We start from the raw sequence: 23,862 nt of genomic DNA, 5'->3' as shown, positions 1-23,862 counted from the left end.
ATTTTTCTTTGTGATTTAATATACTATGCCAACCTTGTGTGTTGCTTCTGTCCCCAATGATTCTATCAATAATCATAAAAGAGAACTGGGCAAGGTCATGTTTCAACATATGTAGATACAGGGCGTTGGTTTCCTTTTTGTTCTTGATGTCACTTCGATGTTCACTGACATGGGTTCTAAGTGGTCTAGAGGTCTGGCCCACATAAAAGGCCAAACACCTACAACTGGCCAAATAAATTACCCAATTCCTGCTGCAATTGCCAAAAACCTTGCAATCATAAACTCTACTAGTATTCTGACTAGAAAATTGTTTTGATTTACTAACCTGTTTATAGGAAATACAGTGGCCACAGGGATAAGTACCAACTACCAAAAACAGGGAGATGGATGCGAACGATAAAGTACCAACACCAAAAACCAAGTTCGCAGTGGAGTTCCAAATAAGGGTCCGGACCAAGACTCAAAACCAGTGTTTAATAAATAGTCCATCACTTCAAACACACTGAAAGCGGTGGGGCTATTTATAAACAGCTAACTATATCTGGTGATCAATTAGTTGGTACTTATACCAAAAACCAAGTTCGGAGTGGAGATCCAAATAAGGGTCCAGACCAAGACTCAAAACCAATGTTTAATAAATAATTGATAAAAAGATATTATAAATGTGATAAGGTTAATCATTAATATAAATAGATCCTGAACAGGATTTTATCAGCTCATGTATATATAATAGGTTGTGGGAACATACCATGGTTTCATTGGTGGAGGTTACTTATAAATATGTATCTATTGAGTGATTATGTATGTCCATTTATTCACACTGAAGAAGGCATGGATTTGCCGAAACCGGTCTGTGGTTAATAAAGTTTCATCACTCTAATTTTCAGTTTTTGTGCTCTGTTCGCATACACTAACTGCTGGCCACTTGTGTTTTATACTTGGTATTTTCCGGCCGTGCAGAACCTACGTGCACAGCATTTTCGTTTGACCAGATTCATTGGGCTTTGCTGTAGGACGTGTTTTGGAGCAGTTTTTATCGTGTGAAGAGGAATCCTCTCCTGAATACATCTTTAATTTGTGCTTTTGTGTTCTGGGACTAAATGGACATTTTTTTCTGTGGTGTTTGATCACTTTTTTGTTTTTTTGATTAGATCCTTGAACTGGGACCATTATTTACTTTGTGTATCTTGAGAGTTATTTGGATTTAGGCCTACCAAGATCCATTGGGCTATGCTATAGGACGACATACTTTCCGGCAGTGCAGAACCTACGCGTACAGCATTTTTGTTTGACCGGATTCATTGGGCTATGTTGCAGGACATGTTTTGGTGCAATTTTATTGTGTGAAGACGAAATGTCTATTGAATGTGTCTCTGCTTCTGGGACCTAATGGATATTTTACCGTGATGTCTAACTATTTTTCGGTTTTGTGTTTCATCTTAGAACAGGGACTATAGTTTACATTGCGTGGTTTGGGCTTACCTGGATTTGGCCTTGCAGCATTTATGTCATATCATACTTCTGGATTACAATTGCACCATTTGGTGGGACATTAATAGCAAGACATTGTCGTGGATATCGTTTTGGCCTTCTTGTGTAATTGGATTTGTCCTCAGTGGCTCCATATTTTGTCGACTATTGTCGGATATTATACTATCATCTTCCACGAGTTCAGGAGGCTATATTGTTCTAGTTAGTCCTTTGGGCGAAACTTGGTGACTATTTTTGGTATTTTGAACTACTTTCATGGACAGTTAACCTTCTTTTCTTGTAATATGTGTTTTTTTTTTCACGATTACATAGACTTGAAGTGTATTGGGTTATATAATATTGTTTTCATCGGGGAACATCAGGATCAATATTGGTCCCTCATGTTGGATACTATTCCTGTATTGCTTTTGATTTGCATATTATTTGTGGGATTTTATGGTAAATGTATTACCGATTGTTAACTTCTGATTTTTCGTTTATAATTTTACATTTATGAGTATTTTGGAATATTTCAACAGTTTTTACCATCATATATAGCAAGCTGGGCAGTTTAACAATTGGATTAGGTAATAGGGTTTATAAATACATTTCTTACCCAATGCTATGATTAGTTGGCACAAGGTTATGGACAACATTCACTTCTATGGAAGTTTTGTTAAACACATTTGAATTTTATGTCAACATTTATTGCTTTTGGGTTTTGGATGTATCATCTACCCATTTATACGCAGTTCCTAGAGTGATATATTAGTTGGGTATGTTGCTTTCACATACTTTACTTCCAGCGTTTTTCGGGTAATGATGGCAGGTTAATTGTTCCCAGCATTGTTATAATATTTACTCATTTTTTACAATACAGTACGCAGTTGGTTATATTCTGAATACTTGTTCATTGAAGTGTCCGCATTGTCATTAATACAATTTAACTGATTGGGTCCACTCTGTTCAATTTTTGATACCATTTTGGTTTCAAATTTTGGAGTGTTGTCCACATTTCATTTTGAACCAACTATTTGATGCTTTTTGACCACTATCCCTTTATGGGTATATTTAGTGGTCTTTCAACCTCCTACAGGATTTTGCATTTGGTCTCCTTTTCTTTTTAGGTGGAGATATTAATGGATCAATACTATCAATAGTAGCAGCTCCCCTTTTACATTAATATTGTTGATACACATATATAATTCTTTTGAATATACAACCCATATATTATTTATCAGTTTCTGGTTTTGGGTTTGGGGATTTTCAATAGGTTTTGGATTTACATATATTTTGTATTGAACCCTTTCCTTGTTTTCTCTGATGGTTCAATTGTATACAATCTAGTTGGTGTAACTCCCTGACTCGCATCCACAGACATCATTATTTGGATTTGAATTCTGATATTTACCTGTTTTTGGTTTGTCATCTCATTTGTATAACCCCATAATTGGCATTTATTCACAGCATGGATCTGGACAAATTATTATGTGGATTATGTGCCAATCGGGAGGACATTGGTGTATTTGGTATCAATACCTCACCAGGCAATAATCATGACACTATGGGACAAGATATGCCTTTGGATTGTGATCTGGCATTTCATTCCCTGTCCAAAGGCCTCAAAAATCTGAGGTCCAACATTTGGAACTTGAGACTCTTTCGGGCTTATTCCAACAAAAATATTGCCCCTAGGGGCCTTAGGATTCGGTTACAACCACTGGTCGGCAGACCAGATGATAAGCTTAACAATGATTGGAAGGAAGCCTTACAGTTAGGATCCATGTTATTTGTGAATATATTATTACAATACTATGAGAGGATAGTGGATATCAATATTCAGGAGGTTAAAACAATGTGCTCTGATTGTAAGAAATACGATGCTCATCCTAAATTTCAAGAAGGTCTTAAAAAGTTATCTAATGATTTGATCAATCATGAGAAAACAACCAAGGAAAGAAAGATTAAAACATTTCATAGAGATTTTTTGGATTATCAGAGGGGACGTCTTTTTGAGTCCCAGAGGATGGTGAGGTTTGTGGATGCCAGTCAGTGACCCACTTCTGCTCGTGCTAGAAAGAGACCACGATCCATTTTAAAAAATAAGGAGGGTTTTAATACCAGCACTTCAGGGGAGGATTCCTCATTCACAGATAATGAAAGTATTACCAATAGGGGTTCCCCAAATAGAAAGAAATCTAATAAAATGATCCCTTTAGACATGGTTCCAGGCATCGTGGGGGACGCAAACACAGGAACAGACACCAGGTCCAATTCCCTGGAGGGACTCATCCAGAACTTTCTCACATAGCACCGAATGAAAGTCAAAATGTTTTAAATTTATCTAACCATACACTGTCTTGTGCTCAACAACAATTGCTCAATAAAAGACTTAGTTTTGTACCTGTTATTTTTTCAAATGAATATCACATTGTACAGGATGTTTTAAGTTTCTGTCGCAATTTGAATTTGAAATTACTTTTCGCCGACAGGGAATCTCAAAGATTGAATGAATTCAGATTTTACAAATCTGATTTTCAGCCTCCTATGCAGAAACATGTTTCTATTTTCATGCAATCTGTTCTCAGAGATCTACATTTCAACATCATGAATATACCATGTTAGGACATAATCTTACTTCACAGGAAACTACAGCCCTTCAACAACTACGTAATAATCATGACATCACGATTTTGCCTGCAGATAAGGGGGGAGCGATGGTGGTACTAAATATGACCTATTATCTCAATGAGGGTCATTCTCAGTTATCTGATACTGGATGTTATATGTACATGGACACAGATCCTACCCCACATTTTAAGAAGGAGATTGATTCTTTCTTAGGTTTGGCTCAGGAAGAGGGTATTATCACTCAGACTTGTGTCACACACTTAACGGTTAAAGACCCCAGAAAGCAGATTTTGTATCCACTACCCAGAATCCACAAAAGTCAAGATAATCCACCTGGTAGGCCAATTGTTTCGGGTATAGGTTCGCTTACCGAACCCCTGTCTGCATTTCTTACCCAATATCTTAAACCACTCTTGGGTTTGATTAGGGCTAGGCTGCAGGACACCACGCAATTTCTTAAGATCATCCAGGATACTCAACTTGAACCAGGGTGGCTTATGTGTCCTCTGGATGTTAAAGCTCTGTATACTAGTATTCCACATTGGGCGGGTCTACAGGCCTTACAATATTGGCTGGAGAAAGCAGATCTTTATTCCCCTGGGTTTAATACTTTACTCATCTGTCTAACTGAACATGTCCTGAGTCCTGACAAAAAATGTTTTTTACTTTCAGGGACAATGTTACTGGCAGCTTCGAGGGACGGCCATGGGGGCATCTTTTGCTCTAATTTATGCCGATTTGTTCATGGCCTTCCTAGAGGAATGTATGATTTATGATTCATCTCACAATATTTATTTGGTAGAGACTGATATCTGGTGCAAATACCTGGATGACTGTTGGATGGTGTGGCGTGCGGATGCTGAATATTTACAAGAATTTGTAGGGTATTTAAATGATAACATTTGGGGGACTGAGTTTACGGTTACCTATAATTTGGATTCCATCAATTTTGTGTATGTTACTATCAACAGGAATAAGGATCACACCCTGAGTACGAGTGTATACCGTAAATATACCCAATACAATACTCTATTACATGAGTCTAGCATGCACACATGCCACACCATCAGGAACATCCCCAAGTCACAGTTTATGCGCATTAAATGTTTAAGTTCTACACAACCAGATTATGATAGTGCCAGTTTGGATCTTTACCAGAGATTTGCCTACAGGGGATACAAACATCAAGGTATCTTCAGGGCTTGGACTCTGCCACCAACATGAATAGGGACTCTTTATTACAATACAAGAGACGGGATATGGAATCCTCAGGGTCTACCATCAGGTTTATTACCACTTATGGCAGGAATTATAATGCCATCAGGTCTATTATCAATAGACATTGGAACATTCTTCTAGCCAATGACTACTTGAGAACTGTTTTGGGTTCAGAATGTAAGTTTACATACCGTAGAGGTAAAACCTTGGGGTCCTTGTTTTCCCACTTCAAACACACTGAAAGCAGTGGGGCTATTTATACACAGTTAACTATATCTGGTGATCAATTAGTTGGTACTTATCCCTGTGGCCACTGTAGTTCCTGTAAACAGGTTAATAAATCAAAACAATTTTCTAGTCAGAATACTAGTAGAGTTTATGATTGCAAGGTTTTTGGCAATTGCAGCAGTAATTGGGTAATTTATTTGGCCAGTTGTAGGTGTTCGGCCTTTTATGTGGGCCAGACCTCTAGACCACTTAGAACCAGTATCAATGAACATTGAAGTGACATCAAGAACAAAAAGGAAACCAACGCCCTGTATCGACATGTGTTGAAACATGACCTTGCCCAGTTCTCTTTTATGATTATTGATAGAATCATTGGGGACAGAAGCAACACACAAGGTTGGCATATTATATTAAATCACAAAGAAAAATATTGGATCATCACTTTGGGTGCGCTTTTCCCACCGGGCTTGAATGACCATTTATAATTTATTCTTTATCATGAAGGATATGGTTTTTGCTATTGCTGACAAATATTATCCCTTAACATGGGAATTGTATGATTGGTTAATACCACAATTTTTATGGGAACACATACATTCCTTTTTGTCATTATTATTATATACATATCATGTATATAATATTGTTTTTCATGTTTATTATTTAAAAATAGGGGACATAGTGGTTTCACTAATATTTTTGTCAGCATATTTATTTATTATAGTAGTTCTGTCTTATGTATTATAATCTTAGATATTATAGCTTCTTATGTTAGGTTTTTGGCCATATGGATTATTGTTATAATGTATAACCTGTTCAGGATCTATTTATATTAATGATTAACCTGATCACATTTATAATATCATTGTTCAGGTATTTGATATATCTTTTTATCAGCTCATGTATATATAATAGGTTGTGGGAACATACCATGGTTTCATTGGTGGAGGTTACTTATAAATATGTATCTATTGAGTGATTATGTATGTCCATTTATTCACACTGAAGAAGGCATGGATTTGCCGAAACCGGTCTGTGGTTAATAAAGTTTCATCACTCTAATTTTCAGTTTTTGTGCTCTGTTCGCATACACTAACTGCTGGCCACTTGTGTTTTATACTTGGTATTTTCCGGCCGTGCAGAACCTACATGCACAGCATTTTCGTTTGAGCAGTTGTAACATTGCCTCAAAATGCCCAGATTCACCAGTTGGAGTGGAGAGTACACCTGAAACTGCCCTTTGGACATGCCTGGATAGGTAAAGTGAACTGTTTTACTGATTGGCTGGTAAGGTCGAATAGAGAGCCTTGTCCTTCTGTACAGTATATGGGGGTCTAGTACTAGGGTTTATAAGTGTTTGCTATGAGTTTTGAGCAAGTGCCGGGGCTGAGAAATGAATGGCCTGAGTGCTTAAGTTGAAAGTTTGTCTAGTTCAAAGGGAAAAATTGAAGAGGAGACTTTGTGGAGCCGGGAACAGTTGCACCCTAGCTAACCGGCGCTCAAAACCAGGCAGATGCAGGTTTTTATAGCAGGGAAATGAAAGAGATAGAAATTAGCCCCAAATGGCCAATAAACTACTAATTTCTGGGCTGAAACCACTCCTCCAGGGACAGATAGGCTGCTTAAAGCTCCCCTCTCTCACAGGTGAACAGAGAACTTCCCTCTATCCAAGTAAGGTATGGGCAAACACAGAGATTTGGAACACAGTCCTGAATTCAGCACAAACCTGAAAATTGGACTATACTAGCTTAGAAAGGCGGGAAACAAGCATATATATATATATATATATATATATATATATATATATATATATATATATATATATTTTTTTTTTTTTCAGAAAATAAAGCAGACACAATCAAAAAACACTTTAAATGCACAGAAAAGGATACCTATTGTCATAGATCTCAGATCAGAGTTGTAGTCAATGCCCCTAGTAATAAAGTAGGAAGAAACACAAATACAGTAAAAGCAGATGAATAAAGTGCAATATATATATATATATATATATATATATATATATATATATAGTTACGTTTCATAATATTTCTTAAATAAAGACAGATACAGTTCTTTCTCTCTTTCTGTGGCTTTTATTAACTACAGTACACATGTGCAGGAGCCTTATGGAAAGCACCAGGGAGACTCCCAGAACAAAGGAATAAACAAGCTTATATAATACCCGCGGTGGTGATGCTGCAGTAGCGTTGTTGCCTCTCAGTAAGACGCTGTCTGGTTCGCTTCTCAGCTAGAGCGTCTTCTGTGTGGAGACATGCGTGAATGGGCGTACCTTTTTTGAAGGTTGTGCATCAGGGCTGGTAACTCAGCACGTAAAAATTAATCATTAGCGGACCGGAGTTCCGCTGTGGTGACTCCTAACCAGGAAAAGGCGAAAGACACAACATATACTGATGATATTGCTGACAATACAAAAATAGAGAAATGAACCAATTAGACCATTATACAAGGCAATTAACCAATCAAAGGTTTACCCATAAACATAAGACAATTCACAGCATTATATCTCTAGGCAAAAGATGGAAAATCGGATGTATTTCCATATAAGGCACATTTCTGCTTTCAGGCAGATTCTTGCTTCTAAGCATTTTCTCGTTGCTCAGAGTTCACTCAAAGTTCATAGTAAACAATACGTATTAATACATACAGGCTGTCACATACTCAATTTCCTCAAACACATGCTTTGACTGTTCATATTTTACAATCCCCCATTTGATGCTGTGTAAGCATAATCACTTAACCTATCATACATTTGCCCCAAATCTAACATAACCATGCTACTGGTCTTTTCATTATTTGAAGACACTGTCATTTTGTCATCTACATTGATAGTTGCAGGCATATAAAAATTAGGCACTTTTTTCACAGTTTTTGAAGACATTAATTTCAGGATCAGTGCTTTGATTAGGAATAAGACAAGAAAAGCAACAATTGCTAATACTGCAATTAATAAAATCAACTTCAATAGTTCACCTCCCCAACCTGAGAATAGGTTGGTTAACCATGACCACATTGAAGCATCGGCCTCCTTGGCCTTTGAAAGTTCGGAAATTCTTTGTATCAGTTCAAGATGACTTTCAATTTTGTGCTGATTATCAGGGATAAACGTACAGCATTCCTCCTGGATTAAAGTGCAGGTTCCTCCTTTCGCTGCAAGGGTGAAATCGAGAGCCATACGATTTTGGAGTACTATAGCCCTCATAGCAGTCAATTCATCAGTCAATAATTCTAAGGCAGAAAATGTAGCATTGCTTAGTATTTCAAGTAATTTAGATAGTTTTCTCAGTTCCCAAATTGATTTTACTGCTCCGTATGACGGAATTATACCAGCCCATGATATGACATCATCACCCAAGTCCATATGGGAAAGTCCTTTGGTAATAGCATGAGCTAAGTCATGATGATAGATCCAAGAAGCATCAACTCAACCTAAAGGATTAGCAGGCTTCTTAACCTCTCGAACATTTCGAATCTTTCCTTTAGGTAATGCAGATACATGTCGAATAGCTGGAACCAGATAGCCCAAGAAACAGCTACCAGACCAGTCTCCTGGTAGCCATTTATATGCTTTTCTTCCACACACAAAAAGTACAGTTTTGTACCTACCATAAATGTAGATGTTCGAGGATTCCATTGCTGCAGTCCTTACTATTGGGTATAGTCCGCGTCCAGTCGGCCCGAATACCAGAGTATAAGGCTGACGTCGGTCAGGGCGCATTAGACTGACGTCAGTACGTCAGGGTACTAATGCGCATGACCGACGTCATATCCTCAGTCTTTTCTTGCCCCAGATGTCAGAAGACCCTAAAAAGACAAGTCCCAAAATACCTGCACCAAAACATGTACAATATATACAAGAATATATACAAAAATATAAGCATGTAAACTCACCTACACAACCACCCCTAAACACAGAGGGGAAGGAGGGAGGGTAAATTGGACTGCAGCAATGGAATCCTCGAACATCTACATTTATGGTAGGTACAAAACTGTACTATGTTCTTCGTTTTCCATTGCTGCAGTCCTTACTATTGGGTAGAATCCCAAAGCAGAGGTAAGGGAGGCTGGCAAATCATAAAGAAGTAGGAGCTGACAACATGCCTTGCAAAACAGCTGTGGCAAAACCAGCCCTAGACTTAGAGTAGATAGGAAGGTGATAATGCTTAGAGAAAGTATGCACTGAACTCCAAGTAGCTGCTTCCAAAATATCCTTAGTTGCCACCCCTTAGAAATGCTGTTGAAGTGGCAGTAGCCCTAGTGGAATGAGGCCTAATCCCAGCTGGAATCTCCTTGCCATGATGGGAATAACAAAATGCAATGCAAAAGCCAATCCACCTAGAAATAGTTTGTTTTGACACAGGCTTGCCCTGTGAACTCAAAGCAAAAGAAACAAACAACTGCTGAGACTGCCTAAAATCCTTAGTCCTGCTTAAATAATAACGCAATTGCCTGTGTACATCTAAAGTGTGCAAAATCTTTTCCCCTTTATTTTGAGGGTCTGCATAAAACGTAGGCAAATGAATAGTTTGGTTTAAAGCCACACTAGAAACCACCTTAGGCATAAAGGAAGGATTAGTACGTAATGATACCCTATCCTTATGGAAAATCAAAAGGGCTCTACTGCCATAAGGGCCTGCAACTCAGACACCCTTCTTGCAGAAGTAATAGCCAACAGAAAAGCAGTCTTCCATGACAAGTATTTCAATTCAGCAGTAGCTGCAGGCTCAAAAGGTTGTAGAGTAAGTTTTTCCAACACAAAATTGAGATCCCAAGCAGGAGTAGGAGCTCTACATGGGGGTCTTATATTCTTTGCCCCTCTAAGAAACTGCTTGAACAAAGGATGCGAAAACAAAGGTGGGTCACAATCATAGTGAGCTGAAATTGCTGCAGCATGAATCTTAATGGAAGAGAAGGACAAACCTTTGTCCAATAACTCAGTAAGATATTGAAGAGCCACACTCAAATTAGGCTCAGAAATCTCCAAATTCTTTGCTGTACTCCAAAATAAAAATCTCTTCCATTTTTCTCGTACACTCTCCTTGTACTAGGTCTTCTAGCTTCCATAATCACATTTAAAACTTGTTGAGGAAGTTGAGACCTGCTGTGTTTCAACACAGAATATGCCAGGCTGTTAGATGAAGAGAGTGAAGCTTGACATTGAGCAGATGACCGTCCTTCTGAGATAACAGATGAGGAATCAGAGGTAAAGGCCATGGAGGCTTCTTTACCAGACTCCGTAGTAGTGGGTACCAGTGTTGCCGAGGCCAATCTGGAGCTATCAAAATCATCCTTGGCCTGTCTTGTCTGACCTTTAATAGTACCTTTGGAAGAAGAGGCAGAGGTGGAAAGGCATACACATGAAGGTTTTTCCAACTGAAAGACAGAGCATCCACTTTCCAAGCTGTGTGATGAAACCCCTTTGTGCAATACTTTGGCAGCTGGTGGTTTAGTGGAGAAGCGAACAGATCTATGTCTGGAGTTCCCATGACACTGTCAATTTCTGAAATACATGAAGATCCAGTTTCCACTCGTGGGGATCCATGATTTGTCTGCTTAACACATCTGCTAAGGAGTTCTGTGCTCCTGGCAGAAACCTTGCCTGAAGAGTTAGTTGCAAGCTTAGCGCAGTCTCCCATAAAATCATTGCTTGCCTGCATAGAGGATAAGAATGTGTTCCCCCTTGCTTGTTGATGTACCACATGACAGTTGTGTTGTCTGTTAGAATCAACACCTGCCCTGGAAGAAGTAACTCCTTGAAAGCCATTAATGCAAACTGGACTGCTAACATCTCCTTCATGTTGATATGTAGATGCTGTAGTCTGGCAGGCCACTTGTCTTGTATCCACTTTCCATTTAGATGAGCTCCCAAGCAATGTCCGAGGCATCTGTCGTTAAAATCTGACTTGCCTCTGGCCGGGTCACAGAGAGTCCCTTGTTTAGGTGACATTCCTGAGCCCACCACAAGAATTCTTTTGAAGGCAAGGTATTATTTGAATGACAGTGTCCAAATCCTGGCAGTGCTGTGTCCATACATTTTTGAGATACCATTGTAGCTTCCTCATATGCAGTTTGGCATTGGGAAGCACCAGAATACAAGATGCCATGAACCCTAATGCTTGAAGGACTGTCCTTGCAGTCAGCACGGACTGATGAGATAGTTGATGGAAGTAAAGTGACAGACTCTTTTGTTTGTCCGGGGTTAAAAAGGCCATCTGGGCTGCTGTATTCAGTCTCACACCCAGAAAGCACATGTCTTGAGAGGGTACTAGACTGGACTTTATTTCGTTCACAGAATACCCTAGGCATCTTAGCACTGCTATAACATATTCCAGATGCTGTAGAAGGTCTTCCTTTTCTTGAGCCAGAATCAGGCAGTCGTCCAAGTAAGGATAGATTTGAATTCCTTGAAGCCTGAAGTAAGCTATCACTGGAGCCAGAACCTTTGTGAATACTCTGGGCGCAGTAGATAAGCCAAAGGGCAATGCAGAGAACTGATAATGAGAATTTCCAGCTCGAAACCGCAGATACTTCCTGCAACTTAGCCTTATAGGCACATGAAGGTAAGCTTCCTTGAGATCTAAAGTTACCATCCAGTGATCTTTGCCCAGCAGAGGTAAAAGCTGTTGTAACGTCAACATCTTGAACTTGGGAATGTCCAGAAAAGTGTTGAGGAGAGATAAATCCAAAATTGGTCTCCACGTGTTCCCCTTCTTTGGTACTAGGAACAGGCGAGAATAAAATCCTAGGCCCCTTTCTGATACAGGGACTGGCTGAATGGCCCCATCTGGAGTAACTGAGAAACTTGCTTGTGAGCCTCCTTTCTTTGTGGAGGAGGAACGTCTGGCATGCCTTTGAAAGGGGCATTGTATGGAAATAAAATCTGTAACCGTGGTGAATGATATCCAACACCCATTTGTCTTGAGTAATTAAATCCCAATTTTCTTTGAAAAGAGACAGTCTTCCTCCCAAAGGAGCTGCCAGGCGAGAATCTACTGGCAGCTGAAAAGACAGGTCATTGGGTCTGTTTACGAAAGGACTGACCCTGCCCTCACCAGAAGTCTGAGCAGGTGAACTCCCTGTTCTAGGCCTAAAAGAACCTTGAGCCCTGCCCCTACCACGTCTAGACCTACCCCTAGACTGGGAATCATAAGCAGGATATGTCCACCCCTTAGCAGGCCAATTTCTACTAAACTTCGGTGGCTGCACCTGCAAAAATCTTTAACAGTTTGCATAGACTTAGCTTTGTCCTCCATTTTCTTTAAAACTGCTTCCACAGGCGATCCAAACAACACATCAGACTGTAAAGGAGCATCCAAAATCCTTGTCTTAACATGCTCAGCTAAATTCTGATCCTTCAACCAGGCATGCCTGCGAAGAACAGAACTAGTAGCAGCCACCCTCGAGGAGGCCTGTACAGCATCAAAACCACATTGCAAAGAATGCTTACCCACTTGCTCAGACACATGAACCAAGTCCAGCAACTCTTTACACTCAATACCTTCCGCCAAAGCATCCACCTTAGATTTTAATTGTGAAAGGAGATAATTCTGATATTTTAGCATGTGAAACTGACAATTCAACGCTCTCATGGCTAGAGTGGAAGAAGTATACACTTTCTTTCCCCACCTATCCAAGGCCCTTGCCTCTTTATCAGTGGGAACAGGATTTATAACCACAGAAGCCTTAACACCTTTAGGCCCTTGAGAAATAGTTTCTGGGTCCGCCCTAGGACTCTTAAACAAATACTTATGAGCTTCGGGCACCCTATAATACCTATCAGGCTTAACAGGAGCAGGAGGCAAAGAGTCAGGATTCAGGAAGCCTCTGCAAAACATCTTCCACCACATTCAACACAGGAGGAATAGCTAAGGGCCTATGCTGGGGCAAAACAAGAATTCCCTAAGCCTTTTCCTGGAATCAGAGTAATCCTGGCCTTCCCATTTAAAGTGCTCCCTCATGGAATGCAGAGTCTCTGAAAATGAGAAATCCTCAGGAGGAGAAGCTGTAGGAGTGGAATCATCCACATCAGAATCAGAATAAGTAGGATACTCCTGCAAGTCTTCCAGAAGACTCTGAAGCCTCTGAACACTGTTCAAAACTATCAAACTCGGTTCCACCCTAGGCCTCTTATCAGGCGGGGCATAGAACCTCTAATCATAGTAATCAAATCTTCTGCCATTTTAAGCATATGTTTCTTAGGTACAGAACCCGAAATGCTAGGAGAAGCCCCACTGAAGCTGAACTAGGCCTACCTCTCAAAGAAGTTTTGGCAACAGAAGGAGAGGCTCTAACTACCTTGGGAAGAGAGGGAAGAACAGTTACCTGAGAAGCCCCTCAGCCTGGCCTACCTCCTGAGAAGGCACATCCTGTAACAGTAAAGTTTCTGACTGAGACTCCATGGAAACTCCTGGCAAAACCTCTGGCTCCACTGAGCCTTCTAAAGAACCGGCGTCCGGGACTGCGGTTCATCAACCCTAGGCTTCACTGTTTTGTCCTTGCGCTTCTTGGGCAGGCGGGCGTCGGAGCATCCGACGGCATTGTATAATTGCAATGCTTCCCAAACACTAACCTGGCACAGTCTAACCTCCTCTTAATAGTGCGTTTGTTAAACCTAGCACAAGAGCGGCAACCAACAACGTCGTGCTCAGGCCCTAAACAAGGTATACACAAGGTATGGTAATCCCTATGAGGTATCTGTTTCCCACAAGAAATACAGTTATTCACTTTTTCTGACATCCGGTAAAATACTGAGGCAAGAAAAAACCAAAATGTTCTAGCGGGTACTTAGCCAACTCTGTTTCGGTCTGAAACTCCGGTTTCGGAAATATTTCAGAACGCCAACCTGCACTCGCAAAACTGCTTCTGCATCGGACCATGCGGCAAAAAAGACTGAGGATATGACGTCGGTCATGCGCATTAGTACCCTGACGTACTGACGTCAGTCTAATGCGCCCTGACCGACGTCAGCCTTATACTCTGGTATTCGGGCCGACTGGACGCGGACTATACCCAATAGTAAGGACTGCAGCAATGGAAAACGAAGAACATCAACAATTCTCTACTTTAATGGTGATGTTGATAGGCTTAAAACGATCCCCGGCATCCTGTAGTCCTTGAAATATCTTCAAATAAACAGTTTCTATTTTCTGGGAAAAGTTAGCTATAGAGTCCTTAACAATTCTTTTTACAGGTGAAAAGTCCATTACACAGCCCAAACTGTCCATAGTGCAGTTATATACCACTGTTTTGTTACAATGGCTCCACCAGACTCTGGTTTTACCAAGTTTTTGAAAACACACAGTTCCATTTTGACGGAGGAACAACTGTAATGCTATTTTGTCTTTTGAAATGACATTTGATGCATCGTAGATCAAATTTGTCCAGGTTTCTTTAATTCCTAAAGGGACTATATTTAGCATCAATCCCCCATGAACAGTAGGAATAGCTGTGCAAACCCAACAGTCTGAGACGTTGAGGGATGATGCATATTTGTACTGATTGCTTGATAAGTGATGAAAGGTGGATGCCATACAGCTTGTTTGGTATGAGTCGTGAAGGAAGCAGGAAATAGAAATGGCCACAGTAAAAATAGCAAAACAACAAGAATAATCACCAAAATTGTTGTACAACATTGTTGTGGAAATGTCGGTTGTGCCCGAGGAGTTTGTATAATTGTATCAGTCATTTTCAGGCACTGGTACAGTATGACTGCGAGTGCAAGTAGCAATAGGTGGAGAATCTGGAGTAGCAAAAGGTAGAGGTTGCTGATCTTCAGACGGAATTACCTTCTTGACATGTGATATAGCCGAACTGCTGAAGAAGTGGTCAGTAGAACCAGGAATGGACCCTTTCAGCGTGGTTGAAGAGCTGTTTTTCGAGAAAATGACTTGACATATACCCAGTCTCCTGGTTGTAGTGCAGAGGACAAGAAAGGATCGGGAGTTTGCTGAGCTGCTTCTACCTGTCGATGATGAAACTGTAAAAAAGAAACAAGAGAAGTGCAACGCAAGAGAATATTATGATCAAATTCATCATATTCAGAAAAGGGCAGTGGTGGAGTCATGGGCATTTGCATAGGGCAGCCCATGAGGATTTTGTGAGGAGAAAGACCTTTAGTAGGATGTACTTGAGCTCTCATAGAGAGCAAGGCTAGAGGTAGTGCCTGTACCCAAGTTAGGCCCATTTCAGTACTAATTTTAGCCAGTCTTGTTTTGAGTGTCTGATTCATGCATTTGATAAGGCCGGATGCTTGTGGTCTACAGGGACAATGAAACTTGAGAGTGATGCCTAACATTTTACAAAGTGAATCAATTAATTGAGCATTAAAGTGTGTTCCACGATTCTAAAATATTTGACAGGGAACACCAAAACGAGGTATTAAATCATAACAAAGTTTCTTAGCAACAGAAATAGCATCATTTTTAGCACATGGGTAGGCTTCTAACTACCCAGAAAAAACATCAACAACAGTTAAAATATACTTAAAACGAGTACAAGGTGGAAGTTCAATAAAATCCCACTGCAAAGCGCAGAATGGTCCCAATGGTTGAGGTATGGGTTGTGTGGCAGCCATGGTGCCCTTTGAAATGTTGTACTGTAAACAAGTGGAGCATGTGCTCAAGAAATGTTGTACAGAAGCAGAAAAACCCGGGGCAAACTAATCCTTTTGGATTTGTTTTATTAATGCTTGTACCCCAACATGAGCTGGCAAGTGATATGCTTTAATAAGAGAATTTAACATGGACTTTGGGCAGACCAGTCTGCCATCTGAATGTTGCCAAATGAGATCAGAGCATTTAAAATAACCTTGAGCCAGCCATGATTTTCTTTTTGATTTCGGAGTTTCAGTTTGTAATGCTTTTAACACTGTAGTATCAAAAGTAGCTATTGACTGTAGAGGCTGCAAAAATTGTCCCTAAACAGTTTGTGAAAGAGCAGCCTGTTTTGCAGCCCAGTCAGCAAAGTTATTGCCTTTGGTTTCAAAAGAGTCATTGGATTGATGGGCTGCACATTTTACAACAGCAATTTGAGATGGTAGCAATAAATGTTGTAATAGGTTATTTATATAAAAATGATTTTTAACGGGAGACCCAGAGGAAGTTAAAAATCCGTGTTCTTTCCATAGGATACCAAAATCATGAACAACCCCATGGGCATAGCAAGAGTCAATATATATAGTGACAGACTTGTCCTTAGCTATTTTGCATGCATGCAATAGGGCTACCAGTTCCACAGCCTGTGTGGAAGTTCCTGGGGGTAATCGTGCTGATTTTAAAACTTCAGTCAGTGTACAGACTGACCAAGCTGCTTGGAATTCTCATGAGTTTGTTTGTAAACAGGATCCATCAACAAAAAGAATCAAATCCGGATTTTGCAAAGGAGTATCATACAAATGCTAGCTAGGAGAAAGAGCAGTTTTAACTACAAGCACATAATCGTGTGGTTCGCCCTCATCCGATGTCGGTATTAAAGAGGCAGGGTTCAATGGTGGGCAGTGTATTACTTGCAGGGAGGGATTATTTATTAATCTCAATTCGTATTTAGTAAGACATGCATTGGAGAGATACTGTGTTTTGGTTTTTAAAAGTAATGCCTGAACTGCATGCGGGACTGCTAAAATTGTTTGGTGTCCCAGCATCAGTGGGGCTGCCATATCAATCAAAATAGCAGCAGCTGCCACTGCTCGCAAGCAAGCTGGGTAACTAGAGGCGACTGGATCTAGCTGAGTGCTTTAATAAGCAATAGGCCAGTAGCCTCCAGTGCATTGCTGGGCCAAGAGACCCAAGGCAGTTTTGTTTTGTTCACAGCAAAAGAAAATAAATGGTTTTGAATAATCAGGCAATCTTAGAGCTGGAGGATTTACTAAGGCTGTCTTTATAGCCTGAAAAGCATCCTCGTGGTGTGACATCCAAGATAAAGGGTCGGTTATTTCTTTCTTTAAAAGTTGTAATAGTGGAGCTGAAAGTTCTGAAAAATTAGGTACCCATTGTCTACAATATCCCTCTAGGCCTAGGAATCCTCGAAGTTGTCTCTGTGTTACAGGTCGTGGGTTTTTTTGAATAGAGATTATGCAATTCGGGAGCATTTGTTGAGAACCCATTGAGATGATATGTCCCAAATATTGCACTTTGTCCTAACAAAATTGTAATTTGGATTTATTTACTTTGAATCCGCGTGCAGCTAAAAAATAAACACCAAAAGGGAATCTTCCCTACATGAATCACAGTCCGGTGAAGCTATCAGGATATCGTCCACATATTGAACTAGAATAGAACGTGACAGTAGTTGGAGATCCTAACTGTCTGTGTATCTCTCTAGAGAATAAGGTTGGGGATTCTACATATCCTTGAGGCAATCGGGTCCAAGTATACTGTTGGCCCTTATATTTAAATGCAAATAAATACTGACTATCAGGATGTACTGGAATAAGAGAAAAAAGCTGATGAGATATCCATCACCGTGAAACATTGTGTGTTAGGTGGGATACAGCTTAGAAGAATTTTTGAGGCTTCACCTCAAAAAATCTAGATCCCTCAGAACCACAAGGGCGGGAGACTTAAACCTTGACACGGTTATAAATAGAACGTGCTGGAGGGACAGATTCATCACCCAGAGACTCCCTATGCTGTGGAACAAAATCCCGGTACATGTGAGGCAGAGCACCTCGCTGGCCTTGTTCAAGAGGAATCTTGACCAATGGATGGGAGATCGCAGATATACCCCAGGGATTACTTCAGTGTCACTGCTTGACAGAGGCACAGAAAAATAATAGGCATAGTTTTTATTCAAACTAAAGGGGTGGCGAAAGCCACATAACTATGGGCTAGGCTTATAAATGCCCTTGGGCAGATAGCCTAGTATGAACCTATGAACCTATGAATAGTAGCTGGGTTTGGTACAATCAGGAAGACGGGTAAAACAGCTTTATTAACTTCCTGCAAGTCTTGAACAAATCTATAAACTTGTTTTCCGGGTGTCTTCACCTGCAATATTGAGGTATTACATGGACTTATGGTAGGTACTATGATCCCTTGTCGTTCTAATGCAGAAATAACAGGGGCAATACCAGTGATAGCCTCATTCATCAAAGAGTATTGAGGCACTCGTGGTAACTTTGCTCCCAGTTGTAGGGTTATTTTAACAGGAGTAGCTGAGGTCAAAAATCCAACATTATTGTCATGAGTAGTCCACAAGTGAGAGGGGTAGGGAATGTAAACATGCATCTCTGCCAGAATGTGGCTGGGTACACATAGTGTGTAAAATGGCTGAGTCGTCCAGGGCTGCTAAGGTACTATCTTGTTGGTCTGAAGGTACTTGGAGATAGACTCCATCTGCTGTGCAAAAAATGGTAGCCCCCATTTTGCAAAGCAAATCTCTCCCCAAAAGATTTAACGGTGCCGAAGGTCCTACTAGGAATGCATGATTATCCTGTAGGGGTCCCAAGGTAACTGGGACTGGAATAGTTTCAGAGTATTCGATAGGTATACCAGAGACGCCCACTCCTCTAGTTATTTTGTCAGAGAGGGGAACAGTCATGGCTGCTTTGCCAGTTAACATAGATTTAGTTGCTCCGGTATCGATTAAAAATGGGTAGGGTTTATTCTTAACTAGTAACATTACATGCGGTCCATTCTGATTCACAGGAATGAAAGGACACAATTGCTGTTGCTTCTGTTCAGGGAACATTCATTGAGGCTGCTGCCGATTGGACGATGTCCAAGTAGAATTCCATTGTTGTGTCGTATCAGTGTACGGTGCTGGTTGCTCAGCCAAATATGGGCATTCATTTTTCCAATGGCTGGATTGGGCACAGTTGAAACATTCCATACTAGAATTTTTGGGTGGAGCTGACTATGTGCTCTGCCAATTTTGTCTGTTCTGATTCCCGGGTCCTTGGCGTCCACCCCTTCCTCTTCCCCGTCCTCGTCCTCTACCCCGTTGACCAAAAACATTACACATTTGTATTTGTGCTTTTACTACTTTCTCCTGTAAATTCTTCTGCTCTTTAGCTAAATGGTCAGAGAGGTATTGTACCTGTTGGACTAACTCATGCAGGCCTAAACTAGGCCAATTTAAACACACTTCTTTTAATTTGTCCCTTACTTGAGGGCGTAGCCCATCCACAAAGGCAGCTGACAGTCCGCTTTGTGCTGGTCCTTTAGTGGGTTCAGGGTACCTAGAATATGCCTCAAATGCATCAGTGAGTCGATGTAAGTATTCGTCTATAGGCTCATCCTCTTTCTGTATGACTGATTTGATTTTTGACCAATTGGGGGTAGGTGGTACAATTACAGTAATAGAATCAACTACACATTGTCTAATCGTTTCAAATCCATTTTCCCTTGCGTGTTGTGTTTTGGTATTGGTGTAGGAACATTAGCATGATCCCAGATACGTTTCATAAGATCGGCTTGTACAGCTTACTGTAGGACAGCTCTAACCTCTTCTATGGTAGGATTTTGCAAGCAGATATGTCCTGCCAGTACTCGTTGAAACTTTGCTGGGTTATTGCGAATAGGCGGAAGTGATTTGGTAATGGCTTGAAAATCAACTGCTGACCACGCCCTAGGCACTACTACTACTGTGGCCGGTTGCCCTGCATCTCTAGCATGGGCTGGATTTGGGACTTCTCTTAACGGAAATATTTTTTCTTTATCTGATGGGCTGGTGCCTGATTCAGAATCAGAGTCTGGATTAGATTTATCTGGTCCACTGTAATCATTGTTGCCTTCAATTAGAATTGCACATTGTTTGTAAATCTTACCCTTATGTAAATATACGGCTTTCTTATCATAATATTTCTTCGACTGGCTAGGCTAGGGTCAAAAGCATTTGTGCCTTTTTCTTATGTCTTTTTTTTTGTTTTTGAACGGGTTAGTCTAGGTGATGGCTTACTAGAGGGTTCTATTTGCTCAGGTTGCTCTCTGAGCTGTCTACTGGATTGACTGTCCAATACCTGAATTCCACTTCCAGACTCGAGTGCGGTGTGTTCTTTTCCCACCGACCCCTGCCCGCTGTTGTACAGCTTATTGCTGCGTCCTGAACTTGTGAGGGCTGGTATAATGGTGGAGGAGCTGTAGGGGGTATGGGAAACCAGGGGTTATCATCTTCAGACGATTCAGTTATTTGTAATTTATTTAGTTCTTGTACAGGATATAAACCTTTAAAGGGCGGTTCCTTTAAACGTTTCCCGTTTGCTACATCTAGATTAGTCGCAGTATGTTCACAGTTCCTTTATCTGCTCTTTTAGTTTCTTTTGATTATCTTTAAGACTACTAACGACCGAATCCTTTTCCCTTTCTTTGGCTTCGCACATCCAATCATTAAATGCTGCCCAGCACATCCCTGGTAATCTTACTTTCTTTTTTAACCTCTTTTGTAAATTAATGAATACATCTTTATTAAAACTACCGTTTTCAGGAAAGGCAAGATTACCATCATTTTTAGTTAGGGCGATCCACTGGTTTAAATACATACAACTTCCCGGGACACCCGATAAAACATATAACCAGCTGGTGTACCTCTTTCTGGCTCATTTATTTTTCCCGCACTCACTCTCATTTTCACACAATAAGCTATACTTGTTTAACACAGGTTTAGCCAAGGCATTATATAAACATCTTTTTACCCCTTTTCATTCCTCCTTTCATACTTATGATGCCAGTATTTTCATATTACCCCACTCTCATACTGCACATTTAAAAGCAGACGTCAGTATTTCCGTATTACCCCACTCTCATACTGCACATTTAAAAGCAGAGAAAAAATGCATGCCACTTACCTTAAAACAACTGAATGAGAGAAATTATATCTTTTTCTGCACAAAAATTTTTCAAATCTTTAAGAAAACACTGCAAAAACAGAAAAATCTGTTATGGGCCCTTATTAGGAATATTTCTTTCACTTTCTCACTGCTGCAGCTTGTTCCCAATTCAGATCCGAGTAAATGGCACCAATTGTTGCGTTTCATAATATTTCTTAAATGAAGACAGATACAGTTCTTTCTCTCTTTCAGTGGCTTTTATTAACTACAGTACACACGTGCGGGAGCCTCATGGAAAGCACCAGGGAGACTCCCAGAACAAAGGAATAAACAAGCTTATATACTGGTGATATTGCTGACAATACAAAAATAGAGAAATGAACCAATTAGACCATTATACAGGGCAATTAACCAATCAAAGGTTTACCCGTAAACATAAGACAAATCACATCATCATATCTCTAGGCAAAAGAAGGAAAATCAGATGTATTTCCATATAAAGCACATTTCCTGCTTTCAGGCAGATTCTTGCTTTTAAGCATTTTCTCGTTGCTCAGAGTTCACTCAAAGTTCATAGTAAACAATATGTTTTAATACATACAGGCTGTCCTGTCACATACTCAATTCCCTCAAACACATGCTTTGACTGTTCATATTTTACAATCTATCTATGTATATATATATATATATATATATATATATATAAAACAATAGAAAACCAACAAACTGATTTAAACAAGTTACCCAATTAATCAGAAAAAAGCTCAAAACTGAGCCCCGTTCCAGCAGTCTTCAATCAGACAAGTTCTAATTGCACACTCATGCCATTAGGGTGCAGGGGAAACTTCTCCAAGAAAGATGGCCTGGATCAGTGCAAATGTTATACAAAGAAAGCTAGATTCAGCAGGCCTGAATCTGATTTATGCTACAGCAACAAGCCACACCAATTTCAGAAAGAAACAGTTCAAATAAGCAGGCACAATAAGCCTGTGACCAGAAATTCCCAGCTCAGAAGGGAAGAATCCAGCCTCTCCTCCCACAAGAATGCAGACCACAAACCTTCTTAATGTAGAATAACTGGCCTGAAGCCCAAGTGCTTAAACCAGAGCTAATGCACTTTTAGAATAGCAGACACTGAGCCTTCAATCAGCAATTCCCAGCTTAGAAGGCTGTACGCTACCTGTCCTGCCACAACAGTGCAGACCACAAACCTTCTTAATGTAAAACAACTGGTATGAAGCCCAAGTGCTTAAACCAAAATGCTTAGAATAATGGTTACAATTTAATCAGGCTACTACCAAGCAGTAATAAATGCAGCAGAATAAATAAAATTGAGTACTTTTAAGAAGAGGCAAGCAAAAGCAAAATAAAGTACACAGAATATGATCTCACTGTACTCAGTTAAGTGAGCAAATGAGATGGACCCAGGAGGACTGTTCAAATATACACTTAAGGTAAGGTTTCTGCATCTGCAGGAATAATACAACAGTTGCAGCTAGCTAGCTATAACTTAAGCAGCAATATAAATGCAAGGGATCTGTCACCTAACTATTCTTACTTCATTCCCTGCTTTAATTTATACGACAGTGAATATGCTCCTTTATTAATCATGTTTTATTCTATTTGTTATATTACACTATACTGTTCAGTGTAAGCAGTGAGTGTGTGTAGTGTACACCTCTGTTGCTACCATTGTCTTTTTTATGGTCACTTCTTTATTTTGTGAAAAAGTCAAGGGTGAAAATGGGTTCCAGTGGTCCAGTGCATGCACCTGCTAAATAAAAATAAACAAATATGAGTAGATTTCATTTCTACATAGTAAGACTCTGCCTATAGCATGTCAACTTGGATTTTTATATGAATAGAACAGGCATTTTACTATAAATAAACATAAAACTAATAGTATACTTACTTTTTAATTTCTTGTTTATGCCCAGTAATGGACTCAAGGTAAGCAAATCCCAGTGCTCTGTAAAAGCAGTTGCCATCCCCTTCTACTTTCCGAATGCCAGTATACCTCTTGCTTAGATCCTTCATAAAAAAAGTAAATTTTGGAAAGTTTTTCAGCAGATAAGCACAAAAGCCAACAGTAAAGACAAACGTGTGCATTTTTCTTTTGTTGTTTTAAAAAAAAAATTTGCATTTTACGAGTCAAATCTTCCACTCCAGAACTGTTTCCTCATTGTTTACTATAGTGAGACTGAAATATTATAAATAATAAAATATAATTAAATATTCAGGTTATGTAATTTAAACACAAAACTGCTTCTAGCAACATTTGCAAAATACTGCAATATATTTAATGCGTACTCCAGCGAATTCACAGTTCTAACATTTACAAACTAAAAGGAATGACTCGGGTAGTTACCTTATAAGTATAAAGATGTCAAGATTTGTTTTAAGAAGAAGAAGATAAATATCACTGCAATGGGGTAATTTCCATAACATGGAAAAAGTTCCACCAACCAAACAAAACAAAAAGATGTCTGTTACAGGCAAAGTTTACTACAAAATGTCTGGTTACACTGCCTTTTCTG

General features: G+C 39.9%; 1 protein-coding gene across 5 annotated transcripts in view; it reads right to left on the bottom strand.

Annotated features, from left to right (window-relative positions):
- OTUB2 (OTU deubiquitinase, ubiquitin aldehyde binding 2) overlaps window positions 1-23,862 on the bottom strand; it is a 365,739-nt gene that overhangs the window by 183,743 nt on the left and 158,134 nt on the right. For all 5 annotated transcript variants that reach the window (XM_044074588.1, XM_044074584.1, XM_044074585.1 and 2 more), the window contains one exon: window positions 23,238-23,356. In XM_044074588.1, the coding sequence (XP_043930523.1) occupies window positions 23,238-23,356 (119 nt within the window). The remainder of the gene's footprint in view (window positions 1-23,237; window positions 23,357-23,862) is intronic.

The sequence above is a fragment of the Protopterus annectens genome, chromosome 6.part0, assembly GCF_019279795.1.
Source record: "Protopterus annectens isolate FY-2018-M chromosome 6.part0, PAN1.0, whole genome shotgun sequence".
NCBI classification, from domain to species: domain Eukaryota; kingdom Metazoa; phylum Chordata; order Ceratodontiformes; family Protopteridae; genus Protopterus; species Protopterus annectens.
Note: the sequence above shows the minus strand (reverse complement) of the source record. Positions and strands in the feature narration are given on the sequence as shown.